A 24,259-nucleotide genomic window follows, 5' to 3' on the forward strand; every position below is an offset into this window, starting at 1 on the left:
CAAAATGCCAGGGTCAGGGAAACACTGATATCAGTCTTAGATGAGCTGTTCTATCACGAGGGTCACCCTGTGACCCGCGCAGCTCTTTACTGCAGGCATTAGTCAGGAGGCAAAGGGGTTCCTGCTTGGTGGTTTCCCTGCAGCTTCAGATTTTAGCCTGAACTGTGACAGGATTTTGCAACTTCCACATTTTTTGAGAAGCCTGACAGAGGTATAATGTCCAAGGATGTTTCTTTGAGTAAGTCCTACCAAATATTGGGAGGAGTGGTGGTGGTGGTGTTTCACTAGATTGACTTAATTTCTTGTAAAAGTTAGGATTTTAGGTTACCAAAGAGGCTAGCCTGGGAATGTTATATTTTGAGCCTAGACATCAGTGTGTAGAAGAAAATGAAATGATTCTAAAAATTGCCAAGTGAGAATAGAAGGATGAAAGTAGGAAAACCATTGCGAGATTAGTGTTTAAACTGATCTAGAGCTGAGTGACTGGGGATGGGGGTGACAGGGAGCTTTTTTACCGTAAGCTTTTTTGTATTTCTCAAATTTTCAATCATGTGACTGTATTGCTTATTCAAAAATTAATTTGTTTTCCTGGCTAGATGGCTCAGTTGGTTGGAGCATTGTCCCATATCCAAAAGGTTGAGGGGTTCAATCCCCAGTTGGGGTGATGTTTCTTACATCAGTGTTTCTTTCTCTCTCTCTCTTCCTCTTTCTAAAATCAATAAAAACATATCCTCAGGTGAGGATTAAAAAAAAATTTTTTAAAATTAGTAAGAATAAAGTATTAGAAATAAATTGAGATACAGTCAGTTTGCTCATGTGCCTTTAGGGTATTAGAAAGATTTAATTTTAGTATTACTATGGATAAATTGTTAGTTTGCTCATTTTTTAAAAAGTTCTTTTCAAATCTGTTCATTCAGATGATGTTTCTGAAGATCATGGGGACTCTGCCAGTCTTGGTGCCATCAACCCTGCCTACAGTAACTCCTCTCTTCCACAATCCACCGGGACCTCAGAGGACCCCTTCACCACCTATTTTGATGAGAAGGTTCCCATTCCTGAGGAGGAGGTTAGTGACAGGTCCTTGGAAGAAAATATGAGTAGGGAAAACATGAGTGAAAAATTTGCTGGACAACTCAAGATCAACAGCCTCAGATCTAATTTTGACAAGCAGTCTCTGAAGACAGAATAAATAGAAACTTTTAAGGAAACCAAGGGTCTTGAAAACTTGTTGCCAAGTTGTATTAGTGAGCATTTTTCGATTAAGGAAGTATGAGATTTATGTTCCTTTTTTACAATGGCTTTTGTCCCATTTGGGTAGTGGTTGGGCACAGAAGTACTGATATTGTTACTCTGGTTTTAAAATGAGAGGCTGATGGAAAAGAGCAGGTAAGGAAAAGGCTCTTATTGGGATAGAGAGGTGGCCAGCTTGTTGATAAGAAGTGAATAAGATGGAAATGAAACTTGGACACACCCAGGATCCAACAAACTAAATCCTTTGTTCTTGTGCTGCTGATGTTGTTGCTTTGTATGTGATAAAATAGATCAGTAGTTTGGAGGTGATAATCAGTTTGATCTCTTTCCCTCTCCTATAGTACTCTTGTTTTAGCTTTCGTAAACTCTGGGCTTTTACGGGACCGGGTTTTCTTATGAGCATTGCCTACCTGGATCCAGGAAACATCGAATCTGATTTGCAGTCTGGAGCAGTGGCTGGGTTTAAGGTAAACGTCTAGTTCTACCCGTGTCCCTTTAAATACACACACAACACACTTTCACATCCTTTTTCTCTACTCTGCCTGGTGGATATCAACCTCTGGACCTACATGCAAATGTTCATTGGTAGTGACACTTAAGTGAAAAGTGTCACTTTCCCATCTGGTTTTTTTTTTTTTTATTTCATCTACATAATTTCCTTGAATAAAGGAGAAACTGCAGATGGGAGAAACTGAGGTTCAGAGAGGTATAAGGAAACATACCAGGTTATGTGCAGAACCTGATCCAGAACTCAGGTCATTTGATTCCTGACCTGGGCTCTTTCCTGAATGTAGTGCTTCCCATTCACATTGCCAAACAACCAAACAAAAAAACCTCAGCTGTCTCTGAGTGTTATGGTGGGATTTTGTTCTTCTCTAGTTGCTCTGGGTTCTTCTGTTGGCCACCATCGTGGGACTCCTTTTGCAGCGCCTTGCAGCTAGACTGGGAGTGGTAACTGGGCTGCATCTTGCCGAAGTGTGTCACCGTCAATATCCCAAGGTGAGCAGTGTACTGTCCTGTTTGTCTGTAACTCACATCATAGGAATCTGTGTGCCTGACAGTATGTGCTGGCCCTACTACTGTATACTGAAACAGTGGAGGACTTGGAGGTTAGTGGCCCTGAGGAGTGGGAGTCCCAAGGGAAGTTCTCGAGTCCCCTCTTGCTACCAAGCCACATTTCTATACTCCTTCAAAATCTAACTTGAGCTTCACTTTTTTCCAGAAATTTTCCTTGGAAAAATTCTGTTTGAGTAAACATTTACCATTCACTCTGCCTTCTGGCATCTAATAGTGCGTAGCCCATGGAGGGGTGGGGGCTGCTCTCTAAGCACTTTCATTCACACATTCATATTACTCTATCACTTTGCATTATACATGTTTTCTTTTTGTTTGACTTTGCTAACAATTAGAAAAAAGTATGTTTCTTTCTTATAATACAAACTATTTGTGGCAGGATCTTTGGATTTGTTGGTAATTATTTTTCAATTTACCCTGACCCTGGATGTTACACTGTTCTCTTCATCTTCCTTCTGGACACTTTGGGCCTTTTTTTTTTTTTTTTTAATATGTTTTTATTGATTTCAGGGGGGAGGGGGAGAGAGAGAGAAACATCAGTGATGAGAGTCATTGATTGGCTGCCTCCTACACACCCCCTGTTGGGGATCGAGCCCACACCAGGGCATGTCCCCTGACTGGGATTCGAACCACGATCTCACCATCTCCCGGATAATAGAGAGATGCTCAACTGCTGAGCCACACCGGCCGGGCACTTTTTGCCTTTCTCACTGCCACCTAATGCAGAAGTGGAGCCTGTGTCTGGAAGACAGCTTTACCCTAGCATCATCTTTAGATAAGATGCTGCTGATCTACCTCTGGTTTTTCCTAAATGTTTAATCTAATCTCCTTTCCTGGCTGTGAGAAAGTATCCTTATCTTTTTTTTCCCCCTTATATGCTTCTTAAAAGAAAACCTTGGTAATTTATAATTTCTTTTAGCTTCTCTTTCTTTATATATCTTAACAGTTTTTTTTGTTTTTTGTGTTTTTTTTTTTAATATATCTTTATTGATTTCAGAGAGAGGAAAGGAGAGGGAGAGAGATAGATAGAAACATCAATGATGAGAGAGTCATTGATCGAGCCCACAACCCGGGCATGTGCCCTGACCAGGAATCAAACCCTGATCGCCTGGATCCCAGGTCGACGCTCAACCGCTGAGCCGCTCCCGGCCGGGCAACAGTTATTTTTGGTGACAAATTTTTGCGTAGTGAATACCTGGAGGTGTTCTTTTTCTGACCTCAGTGAGCCAGCATTAACTAAATTTGTCTTTCATCTGCATTGTTTGACCAGATTAGTTTCCTGTTTTGTTATACAGCACCCAATTCCAACCATTTTGCCCTGAGTCCCTTTGCATCTGTCCTTTTTCACTTGCTTCCATAGTATTATTATTATTATATTAAGGATGACCTCAGCCTTTTCATGCTTGTTTTGTCTCGTTGGCTATAATCAGGATCGATATTTTCTTCTGCAGTCATTTTCTCTTCTCTCCTGAATAATACTTTGACCATATTAGCATCCCTATTTCCCCCTAAGATTTTTAGGATTGTTTTTAGACAGGAAATTAACGAATGGAAATTCCATTCCTCTCTTGAGTGGAAGGGAAAGAGAAAAAATTAGGATCAGTCGCTGCAAAGATTAGACTCATAAGCTTTGCCATGTAGATGCATGCTTGCCTTTTCTAGCTAGGGCCCACAGTGCAATGATGGGTCAGGTGGAGCTAGGTTCTGATACTTTATCGCTAGACTGAAGGCTTATAAAGGGCTGTTTATGTGTCCGTTCTAAAATGTGAATTCCAAACTATGGGGGAAGTTCTTAGAAATGATTAATTAGAACCATGTCTTTCTTCTGCTTGGTGTTTAGGTCCCACGGATTATCCTATGGCTGATGGTGGAGTTGGCTATCATTGGCTCAGATATGCAAGAAGTTATTGGCTCAGCCATTGCCATCAATCTCCTATCTGTAGGAAGGTGAGGAGGTTTCCCTCTAGAAAGTGATTTTTTGCTAGACTTCAAAGCAAATGTAAAAAGAAAAACCCAACTTATTTTCAGTTTTCAAGATTCAACTCAAGTTTATTATATTTTCTGTGGAACCTTTCTGGGACCACCTTCCTCTCTTCTGGCAGATGTAGGCTCTGTATCTTCCATGTTCTCATGTTGGGCTATATATACTTCTGTTATGCAGTATGTATTTTATTTGTGTATTATTGTATATTACAATTATTTGTATGTCAAACTATTCTACTAGGCAGTGAGCTCCTTGAGGGGTAAGACCCATTCTTTTCAGCTTGTGTCCTAAATGTCTAACATAGTAGACCATCAAGTTTGAGTGAATATTACTCAGTTGGTGCTGAGATCCTAACCTACCCAAGGCCTGGCCTCCTTCCACTGTCCCCTCTCCCCCAAGTCCTTGCTTCTCTAAATGTTGTCTGTATAGAGAGCTTTTGGGAAGAAAGTGCTTCTCAGTGTTTCTTTCCTTTAATTTCCATTTCTTATCTCTGATCTAGGGTTCCCCTATGGGGTGGAGTTCTCATCACCATTGCAGATACCTTTGTATTTCTCTTTTTGGACAAATATGGTAAGTAAAGTGGGAAAGAAGGGGTTAGACAAAGAAGCTACTTTTCCATCCTGTGGCTGTTGGGGAAGTCTGTCGCCTGTGAACTCATTGCTGCATTTCCCTTTAGGCTTGCGGAAGCTGGAAGCATTTTTTGGCTTTCTCATCACTGTTATGGCCCTCACATTTGGATATGAGGCAAGTATTCCAGGCTATTAATTAGCTTTTTAAAACAAAAAAAATTTTTATGCCTTCGTTATAAAAAACAGTATAATGCTAGGATCATTCAAGTGTATTGCATGTGCTAAGAAAAAGCCAATTGCTTCCTCTTCTTGTAAGGAGCCTGAGGTGACCTCTGAAAATAGTTTGCTCTTCACTTAACCCAGAAACCATGCAAAATCATGCAACTCAAGAGGTTCAAATCTTTGTGTTCACTTTGAGAACACTTATGAAACTGCCCAGGCCGTCAAGGGTATGCATATCAGAAAAGCCGTCAAGTATCTGAAGGATGTCACTTTACAGAAGCATTCTGTTTGTGACAATGGTGGAGTTGGTAGGTGTGCCCAGGCCAGTGTGGCTGGACACATGGTCAGTGGTCAAAAAAAACTGCTAAATTTTTGCTGCACATGCTTAAAAAGCCAGAGAGTAATGCTGAACTTAAGGGTTTAAGTGTAGATTCTTTGGTCATTGAGCACAGCTAGGTTAACAAAGCTCCCAAGATGCAGTGCAGAACTTACAGAGCTCATGGGCGGATTACTCCATACCTGAGCTCTCCCTGCCACATTGAGACGATCCTTACTGAAAAGGAGCAGATTGTTTCTAAGCCAAAAGAGGAAGTCCCACAGAAGAAAAAGATATCCCTGAAGAAACAAAAGCTTATGGCTCAGCAGTAAATTCAACGTAAAATAAAAAATGTTAATAAAGTAAAGCAGAAGGAAAAAAAATAAAAGAAAGAAAAAGCCACTTAAGCCTTGGGCCAGTTTTGAAGGAATATTTTCTATATAGCAAAGACTAGAGTCCAGGAAGGTCTGCAGGGACTCCTATGTCAAAAATGACTAGAGGGTGGGTGGAGGTGGAAGAGGGCATAGAGGGGATAAATGGTGATGGAAAAAACAACACTAGACTTTCTAGGACTTTCCAGACTAGACCTCCTGGTTCCAAATTGGCCATCTGGGCAACAGAACAGCTTTGGAGAGGGTTAGAGAGGGTGTTACAGGGTGATTCTTGGCTGTTGACTTAAGGGGTCTGTTTTTGCTCATTCTGGTTTATGCTAACTGCACTTTGAACTTTCTCTGTATTGCAGCTGTAGGGAATGTAGTAGATGTTTTCTGGTTTGTGTCCCAACCCAGACACTCCTAGGAATCAGTGCCATTATATGCGGTAATAGCACCTTTCTATGTCCAATTTAACTGATTTCTGTTTATTGGCCTGGCTAGACTTTGAAAAATATATTTAATCTATGAGTAGATTATACAGCTTGGTCTAAGGTTTTCAAGAGAAATGCTGAACCAGGAAACAGTATGTATGAAAAGTGTTTATGAATGTGTCAGCATATGCTAGTGACAAAACAGTGATTTTTATTTTTTTATTTTTTAAATATATCTTTATTGATTTCAGAGAGAGGACAGGAGAGGGAGAGAGAGATAGAAACATCAATGATGAGAGAGTCATTGATTGAGCCCACAACCCGGGCATGTGCCCTGATCGGGAATCGAACCCCGATTGCCTGGATCCTAGATCGACGCTCAACCGCTGAGCCACGCCCGGCTGGGCACACAGTGATTTTTAGATGAACATAGATGAACAGAGGCATAACTGTGGGTAATTAAGAATTGACTCTTTTCTTGGGTCTGTCTCATAGGAATTACTGTGAAATTAATATCAATGAGGCCCTCAGCAGCCATTTCATTTCTTTACAATATTAATTATAGTCTCTTTACATCTATTTTGTGTATGTAAAGTATGATGTAAAATATCCAGGTACCCCAGTGTTGAATCTGCTCTCTGGCAACAAGACCCTTATGCTGCTTGGTTTACAATGGTTCTATATCCCTCGTTATTCCAGGGTGTTAAGACAAGGCAGATACAAGGTAGTTGTTGAAGAAGACAGGATTGTAAGGAAAGGAGTAAAGGATGCTGAGTGTTTCCTAATACTGTTATTTCCTTGGTCTCATGTTCTAGTAAAGGCTAATAGTTGTTATGTTCATATGTAGTATGTTACAGTGAGACCCAGCCAGAGCGAGGTACTCAAGGGCATGTTCCTGCCATCCTGCTCAGGCTGCGGCACCCCACAGATCCAGCAGGCTGTGGGCATCGTGGGAGCTGTCATCATGCCACACAACATGTACTTGCATTCTGCCTTAGTCAAGGTGAGCAAGGCCTTTATCACAGTGGCCTCCTAGATTGGTCATGGGATTTTTCCTTTAATTGCAAGGGACACATACTTAGTTTACAACTGTTAGGGCCCTGAAGGAGCAAGGTATTTTTCCATAGTTAGACATTTATAAACTCCACACATTTGGACTCTGTTTTATGACCAGAGATAACTAACCCCAGAGAGAAACTAGAACTAAAGTTGTTCATAAAAAGTCTGAAAGTGCACCAAGTCTCTTGTGTTTTAATCTCAAAGCCCTGAGTGGCCTTGAGGTCAGGAGAAAAGAGCCCAACCAACCTTTTACCAGTTAGTCTTACACAATAGTTTGCTGGGAGATTTCAGAGACCTTTATAATTAAGATTATACACTCCTTAGGACAGGTTTTGTTGTTGTTCTTCCAGCCACAATAGCTGAGAGCTCAGTAGTCACTTAGTTTCTGTTACCTATTTGAGGAATGTGCAGTGTCATCCAAGGGTCACGATGCTGTTACTTAGTAAATGAGGATGTAAGCAAGTTCTCTCACATTTCACCTGGTCAATTGTTTTCCCTCTAAATCTTTCAGTTGTCTCTAAACTCATGAAATATTAAGAGGAAACTTGTTCCAAATAGTCAAGGAAATGACTATTGCTATTATCTTCTCCAGTCCAGGCAGGTAAACCGAGCCAAAAAGCAGGAAGTTCGAGAAGCCAATAAGTACTTTTTCATTGAATCCTGCATTGCTCTCTTTGTTTCCTTCATCATCAATGTTTTTGTCGTCTCAGTCTTTGCCGAAGCATTTTTTGACAAAACCAACCAGCAGGTGGTGAGTAAGCCAGGGTCATGAGTGGTAGTGAATGTGAGGGTAATGTGAAGGCTGGAATGGGGTAGGAAAATATGACAATGACTTGGAGCTCAGAGGAAATAGATCTGTGGCCTCAATGCTGTTCCCTAAGTAACTGCATTAGTCAGAATCTACAGTCTGGGGGCTGACAAAGCCTAGACCCCTTTCCCCCTGCTTTTGGCTGATAAGGGAGATTGTCTCAGACTAAAGATTGCCTCATGCTATTTTGTTAGTGGCTTTACATCTATTTGGCCCTTTGTTTCCTGTTTATTAACTGCCAGCCTGCTTGCCAGTGCTGCCATTTGGTGATGAAAACAGGTTGGGAGGAGTCAACAAACAAAACAGAGACTGTTGCTGGGACAGACTTTCATTTTGAATTCTGTCTTCTAAGTTCCTGATTGCCTGTCTAGTTTTGATCACCATTTTGCTTCCCATCTATAGGACCTCAGGCTCCTGGCTCTGCTCCCTATTCTGGGTGTCCTCTTATATTTGAAGCCTTCTTAAGGGCTCTCTTTTCCTGTCATCATTTAAAATGACTCAACAATGCACACTCTAACTCAGTATATATTTTTGATGACATGGGGGTGCAGAAAGATTATGGAGGAAGAAGACAAGTGATACTTGCTGCTCGTCTCTGCCCCATCACAACCTATATCTAGTCTTACCTCCAGGCTGTGTGACATAGATGATGTGTGTGTGATCTGTAGACCTCATCTTCTCTGTTCCTTGCCTCGAAAATCAGAGTTGCTCCAAACTGCTTTCATTTCCAGATTGAAGTCTGTAGAAATAGCAGCAGTCCCCATGCCGGCCTTTTTCCTGCTGATAACTCAACACTGGCTGTGGACATCTACAAAGGGGTAAACCTATTCAGATTTGTGTTCTTTGCGCCTAAATCAATATTCTTGGCATAGAATCTGGTCTTTTCTTAGCTGAGCATATTTTCCTTTGGAGTGTCATTTATTTCAGAGATCCAGATGCTAGACAGCATTTTGGACTACATAGAAGGAATAGAGGATCAGCGAAAAACATGAATTGTTTCAGCAGTTCCCAAACTTGTGTTGATAGTTTAGTGTTCCACAGGATGTTAATTGGGTGGTTAAAGAAAGTGTACCTAGTAAAGTGGTCTTCATTGGGGCCTCAGTCCCTTTTATGCCAGTTACATCGTGAACCTTCAAGAGTAGAATACGTATGTATGTAGCATTTGCCAAATTTATTTTACCTTTCTTTTCACTCCTGTTATCTTTTAAAGTAGTGTGTTAAGCAGTATAATTTGAGAAATGTGTAGACTTTAAAAAAAAAAAAAATTTAAGGTATATGTTGAGGATGAAGACTTTAGGAGCTTGGAGAAGAGAAAAGACTAGGCTGAGGAATGAAGGGCCATCGTGAAAAATTTAAAGTGAAAGCTTTTAGAATGAGATTAGGACTTGAGTCAAGTTTCTGGGACAGTGTGTTGGTTTAGGTGGGTGCATAGCAAAGAAGAAAAAGAAATGCTCTTTTGGATATTTTCTAAGCAGTTCACTGACGCACAACTGCTTCTCCCTGCCTCTCCCAGGGTGTTGTTCTGGGATGTTACTTCGGGCCTGCTGCTCTCTACATCTGGGCAGTGGGGATCCTGGCCGCAGGACAGAGCTCCACCATGACTGGAACCTATTCTGGCCAGTTTGTCATGGAGGTATGTACTGTTTTGACTGGTATAGACTAGAGGAAGAGGAAATGGCCCTTTTGTTACTTATTAATCCCATACTTCTAAGGTCTTCCTGAACCTCTCCAAAACTTTTTAGTTTCCTGTCCCAGACACTCATCCTGCTTCTGTGTTTTCTTCCAGGGATTCCTGAACCTGAAATGGTCACGCTTTGCCCGAGTGATTCTGACCCGCTCTATTGCCATTATCCCTACTCTGCTTGTTGCTGTCTTCCAAGATGTAGAACATCTAACGGGGATGAATGACTTCCTCAATGTTCTGCAGAGCTTACAGGTGAGGAGAGAGCTGGGAAAACTCATATCCCATTTAGTCAGGCAGCATTATGTATTGCCCTTAGGTACCAAGCCTAGTGCCAAGTGCTGGGGAAAATTTAGAGGAACAGAGAGGCATGGTCTTGGTCTGCAGTAAATGTGTATGAAATCCCTGACATCTAAAAGGCTTTTAGAAATGACTTGGTGTGTTTTTTTTAAGCCTATTGAATGGGAATTATAAACTATAATTATATATGAAACACAAAATTATTCTTCGTTAGACCAAGCAAGTATTAAATGACATATAGGACACTGCTAGGTCCTAAGCAGATTAAGACAAGGCGGATACAAATATTTGTAAAGACACTTATGATCATAATTGATGCTGGGTTAATGACAGTTGTACAGATTTCAACATAATGCTTGAGCATTTGGGATGATAGGAATTAATTTCTCATGGAGTAGATGAGGCAGAGTCTGTGTTTCCCTTTCACTAACAGTGCTGCTCTCTGGGGTGATACAAGAGATACCAGTATCCCGATCTGATCTTAGTTTTTCCTTTTCTAGCTTCCCTTTGCTCTCATACCCATCCTCACGTTTACAAGCTTGCGGCCAGTAATGAGTGACTTTGCCAATGGAATGTGAGTGTACTCCTCTCAGTTCCCCAAAGCTATGTGGGAGAAGGGTATCTTCATCAAGTAGGCCAGTCAAAAAAACGAGTCATATAGAGGTTGGAGGGGTGGTTGCTAGCACTGCCTCCTCGATCTTTGGCTAGAAAATGGAGACTGAATGTAGTAAAGGAAGGTGAGCACATTTTTGTTTTCTGAGGGAGAAAGTTCAGGTTTTAGGGCTTTAACTCTTCAGCTTCAGCCACTGAAGTGTAAAGCATCTTTTTTTTTTTTTTTTTTTGGTTAATCCTCACCCAAGGATATTTTTTGCATTTAGAGAGAGTGGAAGGGAGTGAGGGGAGAGAAACATCAATGTGAGAGAGACACATCAATTGGTTGCCTTCCACAGGATGCACCCCAACCAGGGACAGGGATCAAGCCTGCAACCCAGGTATATGCCCTTGACCAGGAATTGAACCCGTGACCTTTTGGTGTGCAGGCTGTTGCTCTAATCACTGAGCAACACCTGCCAGGCTAAAGCATCTTTTTTTATAAATATTTTTAAATGATTTTTAGAGAGAGGGAGAGAGAGAAACATCGATGTGAGAACTTTAACATTGATAAGCTGCCTCCTGCATGCCCCCCTACTGGGGATTGAGCTGGCAACCCAAGCTTGTGCCCTGACTGGGAATAGAACCGGCCACTTTTCAGTGCACAGGACAATGCCCAACCAACTGAGCCACACTGGCCAGCACTGAAGTGTAAAGCATCTTAATTCCATGTTAATGACCTGAATAAGAGGGGCATAAGCTAATACCTTATATACACATCTTTAAAGGATCTGAGGGTAGTTGAAATGATTTGTTGCTTCTCTATGGACACTCATAACTTGTTGCATTTTTAGGGACTTGAATAATAGGGGTATTATTTGATAGTATTTTTTTCCTTCTTTGTCTCTATCTGTGTCTAATTTGGGCTCATTCAGTCATTAAGAACCTTTTTTTTTTGAGAGTTCATTTATTGAAGCTGGGGACAGTGACACAAGGAAGGGCTTAGGTTAGAAGAAGCAACAGGAGAGCCTAGGCGGGGTGACTTTGGCTCACTGAGAAGTCAGAAAAGGAGGCCTTGGAGACAGGTTTAGGGGATTAGCCAGGGAGGAGCTGCTGCTGCCCATTGCTCCCCTTGTTGCAAGTCTCTTGGGGTCCCTTAGAGTTTAGGAGATATATGCCTGTAGGGGAAGATGAGGGGGAAGGGAAAGGCTTAGGCATGCTCCTGGGAGGGGGAACACAACTATTTTGAAATGCTTTTTACTCCTGCCCTGTCTGCCCCACAAGACGCAATGTCCTGTTCTGTTTCTGGATAGGTTGGACTGTTCCACCAGTGACTGTGCTGATTCTTTTACAGAGGCTGGAAGATTGCAGGCGGGATCTTGGTCCTTATCATCTGTTCCATCAACATGTACTTTGTCGTGATTTATGTCCAGAGTCTAGGACATATGTTTTTATATGTGGTGGCTGCTGTGGTCAGTGTGGCTTATCTGAGCTTCGTGTTTTACTTGGTAAGTCCAGTCAAGAGGGGGCAGGGGCATAGGTATTAAGGGGTGACAGAGGTGGGGCTGACTAACATCCAGAAAGGATCTAAAGGAGCACATAGCAATCTGTCTCCAGGTTACTGAGATAATTTACATGAAATTATTAAATCAATTATGGTTAAATTATATATATACACACACACACATTTTTTTTTTTTTTTTTTAATATATCTTTATTGATTTCAGAGAGAGGAAAGGAGGGGAAGAGAGAGAGATAGAAACACCAATGATGAGAGAGTCATTGATTGGCTGCCTAGCCTACAACCTGGGCATGTGCCCTGACCGGGAATCAAACCCCGATCTCCTGGATCCTAGGTCGATGCTCAACCGCTGAACCACGCCGGGCTGGGCCACACACACTTTTTTAAACTATTTTTAACCATGAAATTTGGTTCCAGAGAGCTATCATCTTTCTGTCACTTCTGCCTTGTTTCCATTCTTTTTTCTTTTTTTAAAATATATCTTTATTGATTTTAGAGAGAGGAAAGGAGAGGGAGAGAGAGAGATAGAAACATCAATGATGAGAGTCATTGATCGGCTGCCTCGTGCATGCCCCCGACTGGGATTGAGCCCGCAACCCGGGTATGTGCCCTGACTGGGAATCAAATCCTGATCGCCTGGATCCTAGGTTGATGCTCAACCACTGAGCCACACCCGGACGGGCAAATTTCCATTCTTAATAATTCCTAATGAGAGAGTAGGAACTAAAAAGAAGAGGAACAGTATAGAAAATAAAGAGTAGAATAGATGAGGTTGGAGAAGGGGGCTGTGCAGTATGATTTCAGAGCTTTGGGGTGGATCATGTGGGTTCACAGCCCTTCTCAGTTCTGCCACTTAATAGCTGTCCAATAAGAAAATAAATAAAAAATTATATTCTCACATTCAATTATTTTAGAATTATTTGAAAATGATGGTTATAAGCCCAGCTATTGTGGCTCAGCATTTGAGCATTGATCCAGGAGATCGAGGTTCAATTTCCGGTCAGGGCACATGCCCGGGTTGCAGGTTCGATCCCCAGTAGGGGGTGTGCAGGAGGCAGCCGATCAATGACTCTCATTATTGATGTTTCTATCTCTCTCTCCCTCTCCTTCCTCTCTCTGAAATCAATAAAGACATATTTTTAAAAAATGATTATATTACCACATAGAAAAGTAATGCGGAATTATGTATACCTAGGTAATAAAAAATTTTTTCAAAATTCTAGAGTCAGTTATATAAAAATGGTAATAGTACTTGTCTTAAGATGGTGGGATTATGGATATATTCTTTCCTTATTTTACAAATCTTTTGTAATATTATTTATATTAATGAAAAAGGGCTATAGCAACAACACATCTACCTCCCTGTTCTGTACAGGTTTCTCTGAAATATACAAGGGTTGAGGATTAGGGACGGCAGAATTTATACCCTATCTGCTGAAGAGAATGGTTAAGGATGGAGGCTGGAAACCCACTGTTGATCTTTATAACAGTTAACCTAGGCCCATGCCACTGTCTGCCACAGGTTAGGTACTTGATTGAGAAAAGCACTTTAGTGAATGTTGGAAAACTATGTCCTGGATTGATTCATCCCTTTTCTTTTGCTCCCCAGTAAACCTTGGGCACACTAAGATGATGCTGACCCTATAATCTAGGGACTTACTTGAAGGAAACCCAAGTAACTGAGTATGTCCTTGACAGGAATTGTTTTTAAAATTCGCTGTAGAAGTTAAGGGAATCCTTTCTTTGTGCAAGTTGGTTACGAAGGTGCCTAGTTGTCCTGAGACTCAATAGATTGTTGAAGACCGTTTTTAAGGCTGAGGGCTGATTCTAGAGTGGGTTGCTGCTGTTTAGCTCCAAAACATATACTTCTTAGAGCAGTTTAGGAGACTATTCAGTTGTATTAGTCTGTCATTCATTCCCCTCATCATAAGGAATAGGGTAGGACTGAAGAAAAGTGGTCTTCAGGGAACTCCAAGTCCAATAAAAGAAATAAAGCTACAAACAAAGCAGTAGGAGCAGGGAGAACTTAGTATTGTAACTAATATGGAAAAATTTTGCTGAAGAAGGAAATTCCAGGATGTTTTGAAGGGGTTGTTGGGTTGGGAGAATGACTTGGTGATAGAAGATAGGCAAAGCCGATGCTCGAGGAATAGAGCAGGTTTGCATGTGAGCAGTACAGTGTGAGCAGTCACGGTGTGTAAGAGGCTCTTCAGAGAGGTTGGTGACGACTAATGGCTCTATTTTGTCTTTCAGATTTGGCTATGTTTGATTGCATTGGGCATGTCCTTCCTGGATTGTGGGAGCACGGTAAGCACCTCTAAAGTCCTGACTGAAGAAGCCACCGGTGACTATACTAAGTAGACTACTGGATCAGTCTGTCTGATCCAGGTAGCCATCAGAGCCAGTGTGTTTCTATGGTTTACTGTGTGAACATAGCCAAAGGTATGTGCTGTTGCACAGACTGCATTTAGGACTCAATTGTTTGTTGCTAAAGACTTTATTTCACATATGTTTGAAAGATGGAGTTTTTTTTCTTCCTGACCTTCTAACCTGGGAACTGGATTAGGTATGATCTTTGAAAAGCTAACGATTTGCTGCTGTCATTCTAACACTAAACTGTTAAGGAGCTGCTGAAGGGTCAGCTTATTTTACCCTTTTGAGAGATAAATGTCTATGCATGATTCTTAACTAAGCTTTATGTTAAAAAAAAAACCACAAAAAACATTTGGAAATGCAATAAATTTCATAATAAAAGTACAGAATGGGTATGCAAATTTGTTTATTAAAAGATAATGGATTTTAAAAGGCTGAGAAATACTTATGCATACCCTTTCAATTATTTTAATTATAAAAAAATAAAATCTCAACTAGAGGGGTTTATCCACATTAAATATAAAATTATGAGACATCTGCCTCTATTAGAATTCTTTCAGTTTCTTTCTACTTTAAATTTCACATTGGAAGTTAAGAGGGGTGAGAAAGCATAAAGGTGATAAATGGACAATAGCAAAACTCACCTGTAAGTGGTGGTTACAATCACCTCAGGATTTTCTTGGGAGTCCTGATTTTAATAACTTTTATGTTAATACACAGAGCTTTCCTGATACTTACTCTCAAGCACATATAGTTGTAAAACCTTCACCTTCCTCCTCCAGGAGGGTGGTGATAGAAAAAGATGGTAGCATTTATAAACTGATGTTCTCATGAGACTTTGGGGTGAGGAGAAAAGACTTGAAAGGAGAAGAAGAGCCATCTGTTCTATTCCTAAAAGCCACCTCCTACAGCATCATCATGTTTTCCTGAAGTGTGCCCAGGACGGCTTGCAAGGCAGCCTCAGGAGCTGTGGACCTACCTGATGCAAAGCTCTCTCTCACCAAGTCAGTAGGCATCACTATGGTTGCAGCAAAGTTCTCTCTCAGCAAGGTTGCACGGGGCTACCTCTCTTCAGCCATTCCCTCAGAGGGCAAAACTTTTTGAGACCAGATGGTGGAGCTCTGGAATCAGAGGAAATGGGTCCCTTCAGCATGAAGCTGCTGCTCTTCAGCCACTTGTGACATTTTTACTCATGGAACCCAAGACTGTGATTATCTCAAGTCAGATCACATTTGTGTGATGGAGACAAATAATCAAGTCTTTTATAGCTGTTGACTTGGTGAGGACAGTAATGGGAATGGCACTGAATGACTTTTCACTTTGGAGGTGCTTTCCTTCTAGAGTCCTGGTGGATTGATGTTCTCTGTTCATTTGAGCACTTAAAGGCATTATTGCTGATATTTTGCACACAGTCAAAAGTGCAGACTGGATAGATTGTCTTTTATAAGTCTTTTTTTTTTTTTTTTTTTTTTAAATATATCTTTATTGATTTCAGAGAGAGGAAAGGAGAGGGAGAGCTAGAAACATCAATGATGAGAGAGTCATTGATCGGCTGCCTCGAGCCCGCAACCCGGGCATGTGCCCTGACCGGGAATCAAACCCCAATCGCCTGGATCCTAGGTCGATGCTCAACCCCTGAGCCACGCCCGGCCGGGCTTTTATAAGTCTTTAAGGGCAAACTACTGTTTCACTGACCATACCTTTATCTTAGCCGCTCAAGTAATATAGTACAGGATCATGAAAAGACAAATTTCCCTAACTGTTCCTTTTCATATCCCCCCCTTTCTCCTGTGAAGATATCAGAGAGTGACATCTTAAGCTGCAGTAGGTCTGGCTACAGTAGGTGAGGGCCAAATTGACCAAAAAATTCTTAGTAAAGACGGTACAGAAACATTTACCTTTGCCCTGAGTCTGGGTCCCCCCAGCCAGTCTCAGATTCACAAATATTTAGAAGCCCAGGTAAAAACTGTCAGTTTTCTTTTAAAAGTTGTATTTATGACTTGCAGTGATGGAAAATTTCTTCCCAATAAAATGGCATTTTATAATACATGTATGTAGTATTTCACAATGTTACAAACCCATTTGGTCCTCTCAGACAGTGCACTTCAGCCAGCACTCTGGGTGCAGTGAACAATGTTCAGGTTTTCCAGGGCCAGCACATGCAGTGTCTTGGCAGTGTCTTGGCATGGACTGTTTAAGGATATACAGTTGTACTTTATGTAAATCGGTCCTTGTTCTCCGTAAATGTGACATGAAATAACTGTTCTGCTCCATCTTACGAGGAATTAACGGGTGGAGAAGAGCTGCAGTTTGGCTCCTGTGAGGTTGTGGTAGTGGTTTTGGGAGTCGTTACAAGTGAGCTTTTACTGAACGTTTAACAATATGTAAACTTGGTTTGTAATTAAAAACATTTTTCCTTTTCCAGTTTGGTTTCCTGGGTATTTTTTTTTAACCTTGAAAATACTGTATTAATGAGGGTTTCAACAACTTTGAAATACCGAAACATCAACTACCACCTGGAATGACTTGTTAAGCCCACCCTGTTTGTATTCTCTCTGTAGAAGATATAGAGAAATAAATATGTTTAGTCCTTAGAAAACTTGATGAATTGCAGACACCAAACACTAACTTCTATTCACCCACTTAGTCAAATAGTTTTGCTGTTGCTAAAGGTCACATCATTTCCATAATTAAACTTGAAAAAAAATTGTTATTCTGCCTTTTTCTGCTCTAAACTGAATATTTTTCTACCTGTAGTCTTGTCTCACCATTGAAATGGGTGTTTATATTTTGTATATACTGCTAATAAAAACTAGGAATATTTGAAAAGAGAAACCAAAACTGTTTAGCTTAAAAAAAATCAGTGAGCATTTTGGCAGACCCGATATAAATGGGAATATTGGCACCGTTTAGTAAAAACAAAGACAGGTTCAGGCACAGCGAACTACCAGCCCTGTCAGCAGGCGCACACGGGAAAATCTAAGCACTTCATCTGTCCCAAGAGTGTCAGTAGAACTTCATTTTCCCTTTTTATGTTGCAAGCTTTCCCTGTCTTACAGGAGCTGAATACTTAGGTAACACCGTGGAAGTCAGCTGGGAATTTTGTTCTCCCTGTTGTCCTATCTCATTTACCTCTCTTCTTAATTCGGGTTCAATTTCAGAACTAAAATAGGATGCATAACAATTTGAAGATCCTGAGTTGAGAAACTCCCTTTAGCTCTGCCCTCTGGAACTCTTTCTGCTCCTTCGTTGGATAGCACCAGTGAATCAAAATGTATCAGCCTCTCTTGACACCTTAGCTTCTGAATGTGTAAAACAGCTGACACTTACTACTATGTAGTAGTCCTGGTCTAAGTACTCATTATCTAATTTAATTCTTAAAACAAGAGGATCAACTTCTATACAGATGAGGCAACTGAAAGGCCAAAAAATAAAATAACTTTCCCAAATTACATTGCTAATGGGCAGTTGGCACTTGAATGTGAATAGATAAACTGCAGGGCCCACATTATCACCAACCATCCTATATAACATATAAGGTGTCCCCCAAAAATGTACACATACTTTAAGAGCTGATAACTCAGTTTTGAAAATGAACTGTTTATTAATAAATACTGACTTGCCCTAGCTGCTTTTGCTCAGTGGTTAGAGCATCAGCCCATGGACTGAAGGGTCCTGGATTCGATTCCAGCCAAGGGCTTGTACCTCAGTTGCAGGCTCAATCCTGACCACATGTGGGAGGCAACCAATCAATGTGTCTCTCTCACATCGGTGTTTCTCTCCCACTCTGAAAAGCAATGAAAAAAAATATCCCAGGTGAAGATTAAAAATAAAGCAGTAAAAATAAACACTGACTTTATAATCATTCAAAATCTGTATACACTTTTTTGGGACACCCTGTATAGTACACCCTTTGTGTGAGTTTAAGACACCAAGCTTTGATGTTAGCACCAGAAACAACAACACATGGAAGCATTTGCTTGATACTCTGATTAGTGTTAGAATATGTTTTAGCCCAGAAGTTGCCAACTGGTAAACTAATTTTGTTTGGCCTGTGCTAAACTTTAAAAAAAAGGAAAATAACAATGCTTTTGGGCAGGTGTAGAAAATGGGCAGGCCCTCTATGATCCTGCCCAGGCAATAGCTAAGAACTAGTAGTAGGTTTACTCATTTGCATTACCTCTCTGCCCCTGAAAGTTAGCCCATGTCTGCCATTTAGCCCCATTTCTCAATGTCTGAGAGCAATATGACAAACTTCTCCAGTGAAGGAGTTCTATTTAAAGTCACTTACATGATATACTCTGGTGATCACAGGACTAATAATGCAGTCCTTGCTTACTACATGAGGAAGTCCACCACCTTAGCTCATTTGAGAAAAGGCTGCAGTGAATTGCCAGTATATCTGACAAGTGCTCTTGGTTAGGAAAATCCGAAATGTAAAACCCTAAAGTGAATAAGCATGCTGAAGTCTGAAAAGCTGTTTTTCTGCCCTAAGGCCAGTGTGACTCTATTTCCTAGCCCATTAGTTGAGACTAGTTTTATCTTGGGCTCTATTTGGACTCATCTCTAGGCAGTCTTTACAAGCCTGTGAGGTATGCAGAGCAATTTGTAACATGTTAAAAGAAATTACGGTTATTGAACACTAACATGAGATAGTATATTAAAGTAGTTGGAATTTGCAAAGGTAGCATTTTTTCCCATTTTACAAATAAGTAGGATAAGGCTCCAAAAGGATACCTGACTTGCTCAAGGTTATGGGAAGTGGCAGAGTTGGAACTTGAACCCAGCCCCAGTGCCTTTTCCACTGTACTATAACAGGAATATTTTTTTCCTGTGGATTTATAGTCTGCATTCTGCATTCATTCACAGGCTGCTGGTGCCAAGGGGCAGTAGCATTTCTAAAGCCTGAGTAATAACATTAGGGCTAAAATGAGACTCGGTGGTTATCCCACAGTGTATGCAGAGGAGAGAAAAAGTTATATAGCTTCACAGATGCCAACACAAACCATCTGGATTCTGGTCTCCAGGAGAAAGGTCTGCCATGTGTTTTGAAAGCAGCTGGTGATTCAAATTCAAAATAGGTCATCTCCCTCTCTCTCAGCACATGCTGTTTTGTGTGTGTATGTTTAATGAAAGACTTTGCCCAGGTGCCAAAGGGTAATGGGGCTGAGGATTTAGACCATTTGAAATTTGATGTCTAACACATATACACTACTAAAATACGAAAGCAGTCAGTGCATTTGCCCTTAGTATCCTGATCAGAAACACCTATCCTGAGGCAAGGGGTGTTACAGGAATAGTCAAAGTGCAAATTGTGCTAAGGGCATTTGGCACTTTCTCAATCCTTAACTATTTCAGTTCCTACGTATTTTTTCATATACCATAAATTATGTATGGGTAAGCCATTTCTTTTCTGAAATAAAAATCAGCATAGCAGTACTGAAAAAAAGCCTATATCGATGTGCTATTTATAGATACTTAAGTGCCAATTTTAATATTTAAATGCTTACAAATCAGTCTAACTCTTTTCCATCTTTTGTCCTTAGTACCATGTGGGATTGACAGCTCAGCCTGAACTCTACCTTCTGAACACCATGGATGCCGACTCACTTGTGTCTAGATGACTGACAGCCTGCGAGAGTGTATAAGAACCATTTTATCTTAGTCCGTTGTGCCAAGTTTCCCATTAACATATCTCTGTTAGTTCAGAGGTGAGTTTTGTTCACATGTTTTGAACAAAAGGCAAAGATTTCCTCATGGGAAGACTGTTAAAAGCTGACAGCTGTTAAGTGTAGGTCAGAGACCCACCCACCTCACAACAGTCCTTCACCAGCCGGAGTTAATTGATTGGCTTGTGATGGCCACACACCCCTATGGGCTTGTGTCTTAACTCCTGGAATTAAAAAAATATATATGTATTTATGTAGACCTGAACATAACAGTTTGGGTAGAATTTTAAGGTTATAAAAGTTGATAGATCTTTTGTATTTTTAAAAACCATACTGTTCAGACAAATCAGATATTTGTTTTGTCTGGATCACAAGTGAGGAAGGAAAGGGAGTAACATTCTTTTTCAGAATGAACTGGTCAAATTGACTTACCTTTTTAAGTGGTGCTTGACTGTGTCCAGTCAAATTTCACTTCAATTTTAATCAACCAGGCCCTTCAATCAATCAGTAACTACTGATACTAGCACATTATTATTATTTTTTTAATCTTCACCCGAGGATAATTTTTCCATTGCTTTTCAGAGAGAGTGGAAAGGGGATAGAGAGAGAGACGTCAGTGTGAGAGAGACACATTGATCGGTTGCCTCTGATTGCCTCACACACACACACCCCTACTGGGGCCAGGGAATTGAACCCACAACCCAGTTACATGCCCTTGACTGGGAGTCGAACCTGAGACCCTTCAGTGTGCAGGCCGATGCTCTAACCACTGAGTAACACCAGCCAGGGCTAGCGCATCATTTCTAAAGAAAACATTTCTTACGTGTGGCAATCATATTTAATCCTAGTTATCAGTGTGCTTTATAAATATTATCCTCTTGTTGCTTTCCTTGAGGTTTTTTTCAGATGTGATGGTATTTTCTAAAGAGCTTAATACCTAGTAACAAGATCCAGAAACCATACTTTTAAAAAAATTATTATTGATTTGAGAGAGAGAAAAAAACATTGAGTGGTTGCCTCTGCATGTGCCCTGACCGGGAATCGAACCCGAGCCACCTTTCGGTGTACTGGACAACACTGCAACTGAGCCACACTGGCCAGGGCCAGAAACCATACTTTAACCAATGATCAGTTTTCCATGCTGCATTGTGTAATGCAGCCCATTCTAGCATCCAAAGTTTAGGTATAAAAAGAACCATCTAATACTTAACTTTGTAAATCCCAACAGAAGATAATGGAGATATTCGTTTTCTTTCTAATATTTGTATAGTCCCACCATGTCTTTTCTTCCCACTTTTCCTATTAACAGTCCAACATCATTTCTAGGTCCAAAGCTTATTTCCAGGAGTGGCTTATATTTCTAGTGTTGAATCTCCTAAGGAATGCTACGCATTTTATTTCAAGATATTTATACCAAGTAGTAATATGAGATTAGAACTAGACTGGCACTTGGAAGATTAGTCCACTTGTCACAAACTGCCTGCCTATATGTGGATATGGGTTATAGACTTTTTTTAACCCCTCTTCTTAACCAGGATTGTTTTTCCTTAAAATTTTTATAATAAAAATTTAATATTTGAAAATGGAGTTTTTACGTGATTATCTGAAAAGTCAGAAGATTTTCAACACTGGGCTCATGTTCCTGCATGGAAGTGCAGTTGTCTGGAACTGAATGGCAGCTATCCATTTTTTTTCCTTTAATCCTAACCTGAGGATATTTTTTTCATTGATTTTTTTTTTTTTTTTTTTTTAAGAGAGTAGAAGGGAGAGAAAGAGAAAGAAACAGACAATTGGTTGCCTCTTGAACGTGCCCCAACTGGGGCTTGGGGATCAAACCTCCAACCCAGGCACATGTCCTTGACTGGTAATCGAATCCCGAGACCCTCAGTGCACAGGCTGATGCTCTAACCACTGAACCACATTGACCAGGGCAGCAGCTATTCATTTTTAATGGAATATACTTCAGGGTGGATACACCTCTTCACTCATTTCCTTCCAGCCCTATAGGCATTGAGTTTGTAAACCCTGCGGCCTTAGTGTGACTTTGAGCATCATTTTCTTCCTTCAGCATAAAAGTTAAATATCTGACCTCCCTGCCTTATTTTTAAACTTAGTACCTTTCAATAAGACTTTTTAAAAATCTGAACAATTGCCTATATTTATTTATAATGGTTTGTCTAAGTGGCAGGGGTATTTCTAAGATGGTATTTTAAAATTCCCTCATTTGTACTTCAGGGGGTCCTTGAAACTTCTGCTAAGAGCAGCAGCCTTGCAGCCCAGGTTAGAGTCCTTCTGGTTTTGTTGTTGTAGATTTTTAAAATTGATTTTTAGAGAGAAAGGAAGGGAGAGAGAGAGAAAATCGATGTGAAAACGATCGATCAGCTGCCTCCTGCACACCCCTTGCCAGGGATAGAGCCCGAAACCCAGGCACATGCTGACTGGGAATCGAACCAGCAACCTTTCAGCGCATGGGAGGACTCCCAAACAACTGAGCCACATCGGCCAGGGCAAGTCCTTCTGATTTTAAAAATGAAACCAAATTAACATCAATTAGCACTTTCACTTGAAAAAGAGATTTTTTAAACAAGTTTCACTGTTTTGGTTTCTTTATGCACAGACAGCAACTCTAAATGCAACAGTTTGTTCCATTTTCCTTCCTCCCGGGACAGCTTCATTTCCCAGGAGTTTTATTCCCAGAGAATGTGTGGAGAAAGAAGAAAAAAAAAAGGCAAAAAAAAAAAAAAATTGTAACTCATAAAATGATGAGGTAGTTGGTTAAACAGATTATGTACTTGGGGGATTTCTGTATCCTTCAGATCATATTACTCCTGTAATCAGAAAATTTGATGATAAAGCAAATTGAATCATGCTAAAACCAGTTGAAGAGATTGATGTCTAAAGAGTGAGTCTTGGGTAAGCTTTTTTGCTGAGAACATTTTATCATTCTCTAACTTATGATTAAAAAATCTGGATTTCTATTTTATGTGCTTATATAGATATTAATATATTCAATTTGAAGAGTAGCCTAGAGTGAGTATACACTCACTCAATCTCTGGGGTTTAACACTGGTGTCAATTTGTAAAAGGATGCTCTGGCAATGTATACCTGTGTCAGAAAAATGCAATTAAATAGTTGTTACTGAGCAGCTGCTGCTGCATAACTGTGTGTCACCTAATATAAAATAGCCTTCTCAGTTTTAAACATTATGATATTAAGCCACCAAAGCTTTGCCCCACAAGTATTGTGCAAATTCAGGTACTGTATATTATCTATTCATAGGGTCTTCCTGCAGTGGCCCTTCCTCTTTACACAAGCTTATGTGGGTAAATGAGCATCGTGCATACTTCTCTTCACATAATTGGTGAGTTCTCACCCATAGCTACTCTAATAAACAAATACTTTGCATTGCTTTTTTCAAGCAATAAATGTATTATTTTAGTTCTCTCAGTAAGATTAGAAAATCCTGGAACCTTTTGGGTTTTGTGAGAAAGCCATCTCTAATTGAACATTCAGTTAATCTATTTTTAATGCTGAGTATTTATTGAGAGTGGAATCTTTCCAGTAGCCTGATCTTTTCATTGTGTGATCAACATGAAGGATAACGTTTCTTTTTTAAAGAGCGTCTTTGTAGGATGACGTTCTGTGCCAGCTGTCCTCAGTTTTCCTGACCTTCATATGGAACATATTAGACCCAGCTGCTGGAATATTTTCTCCAGTGGAATAAAGTAGTTGAATTCTTTCCTTGCCCATTTTCCAAAGAGGACAGTGTTGACCAAAATATGTGTATTTGTTGGTGGCACTAGAAGAACCTCATGATGGACACAAATGACAACTTTTAAAATAATCTCTGTGCCAACGGAGAGAAGTGTATATAATACACAGAACAGTGGATTAATACCTAGAATGCAGACATATTTTCAGATGTTCCTACATCTTTCACTTCCTCAAATACTAGACTCACTTTCCTGTCAGAATAACCCTCCACTACAGGAAAAGAAAACCACCACCACAGATTGTTTTACAGTATATTCTGG

General features: G+C 40.4%; 1 protein-coding gene across 5 annotated transcripts in view; it reads left to right on the forward strand.

Annotated features, from left to right (window-relative positions):
* SLC11A2 (solute carrier family 11 member 2) overlaps window positions 1-23,645 on the forward strand; it is a 37,519-nt gene extending 13,874 nt beyond the window's left edge. For 2 of the 5 annotated variants that reach the window (XM_081128340.1, XM_081128342.1), the window contains exons 3-17: window positions 918-1,066; window positions 1,593-1,718; window positions 2,131-2,250; window positions 4,166-4,272; window positions 4,809-4,879; window positions 4,986-5,053; window positions 7,069-7,224; window positions 7,873-8,031; window positions 8,820-8,906; window positions 9,602-9,721; window positions 9,875-10,024; window positions 10,570-10,643; window positions 12,015-12,168; window positions 14,436-14,489; window positions 20,102-21,809. In XM_081128340.1, coding sequence (XP_080984466.1) covers window positions 918-1,066; window positions 1,593-1,718; window positions 2,131-2,250; window positions 4,166-4,272; window positions 4,809-4,879; window positions 4,986-5,053; window positions 7,069-7,224; window positions 7,873-8,031; window positions 8,820-8,906; window positions 9,602-9,721; window positions 9,875-10,024; window positions 10,570-10,643; window positions 12,015-12,168; window positions 14,436-14,489; window positions 20,102-20,179 — 1,673 coding nt within the window. In that variant the 3' untranslated portion in view covers window positions 20,180-21,809. Of the gene's footprint in view, window positions 1-917; window positions 1,067-1,592; window positions 1,719-2,130; window positions 2,251-4,165; window positions 4,273-4,808; window positions 4,880-4,985; window positions 5,054-7,068; window positions 7,225-7,872; window positions 8,032-8,819; window positions 8,907-9,601; window positions 9,722-9,874; window positions 10,025-10,569; window positions 10,644-12,014; window positions 12,169-13,791; window positions 13,866-14,435; window positions 16,980-20,101; window positions 21,810-23,504 lie in introns of those variants that run through there. The other 3 variants (XR_013998153.1, XR_013998154.1, XM_081128341.1) reach the window with 3 other exon arrangements.
* Window positions 23,646-24,259: the final 614 nt, after the last annotated feature.

Source organism: Miniopterus schreibersii, assembly GCF_964146895.1.
Source record: "Miniopterus schreibersii genome assembly, chromosome: 2".
NCBI lineage: Eukaryota > Metazoa > Chordata > Mammalia > Chiroptera > Miniopteridae > Miniopterus > Miniopterus schreibersii.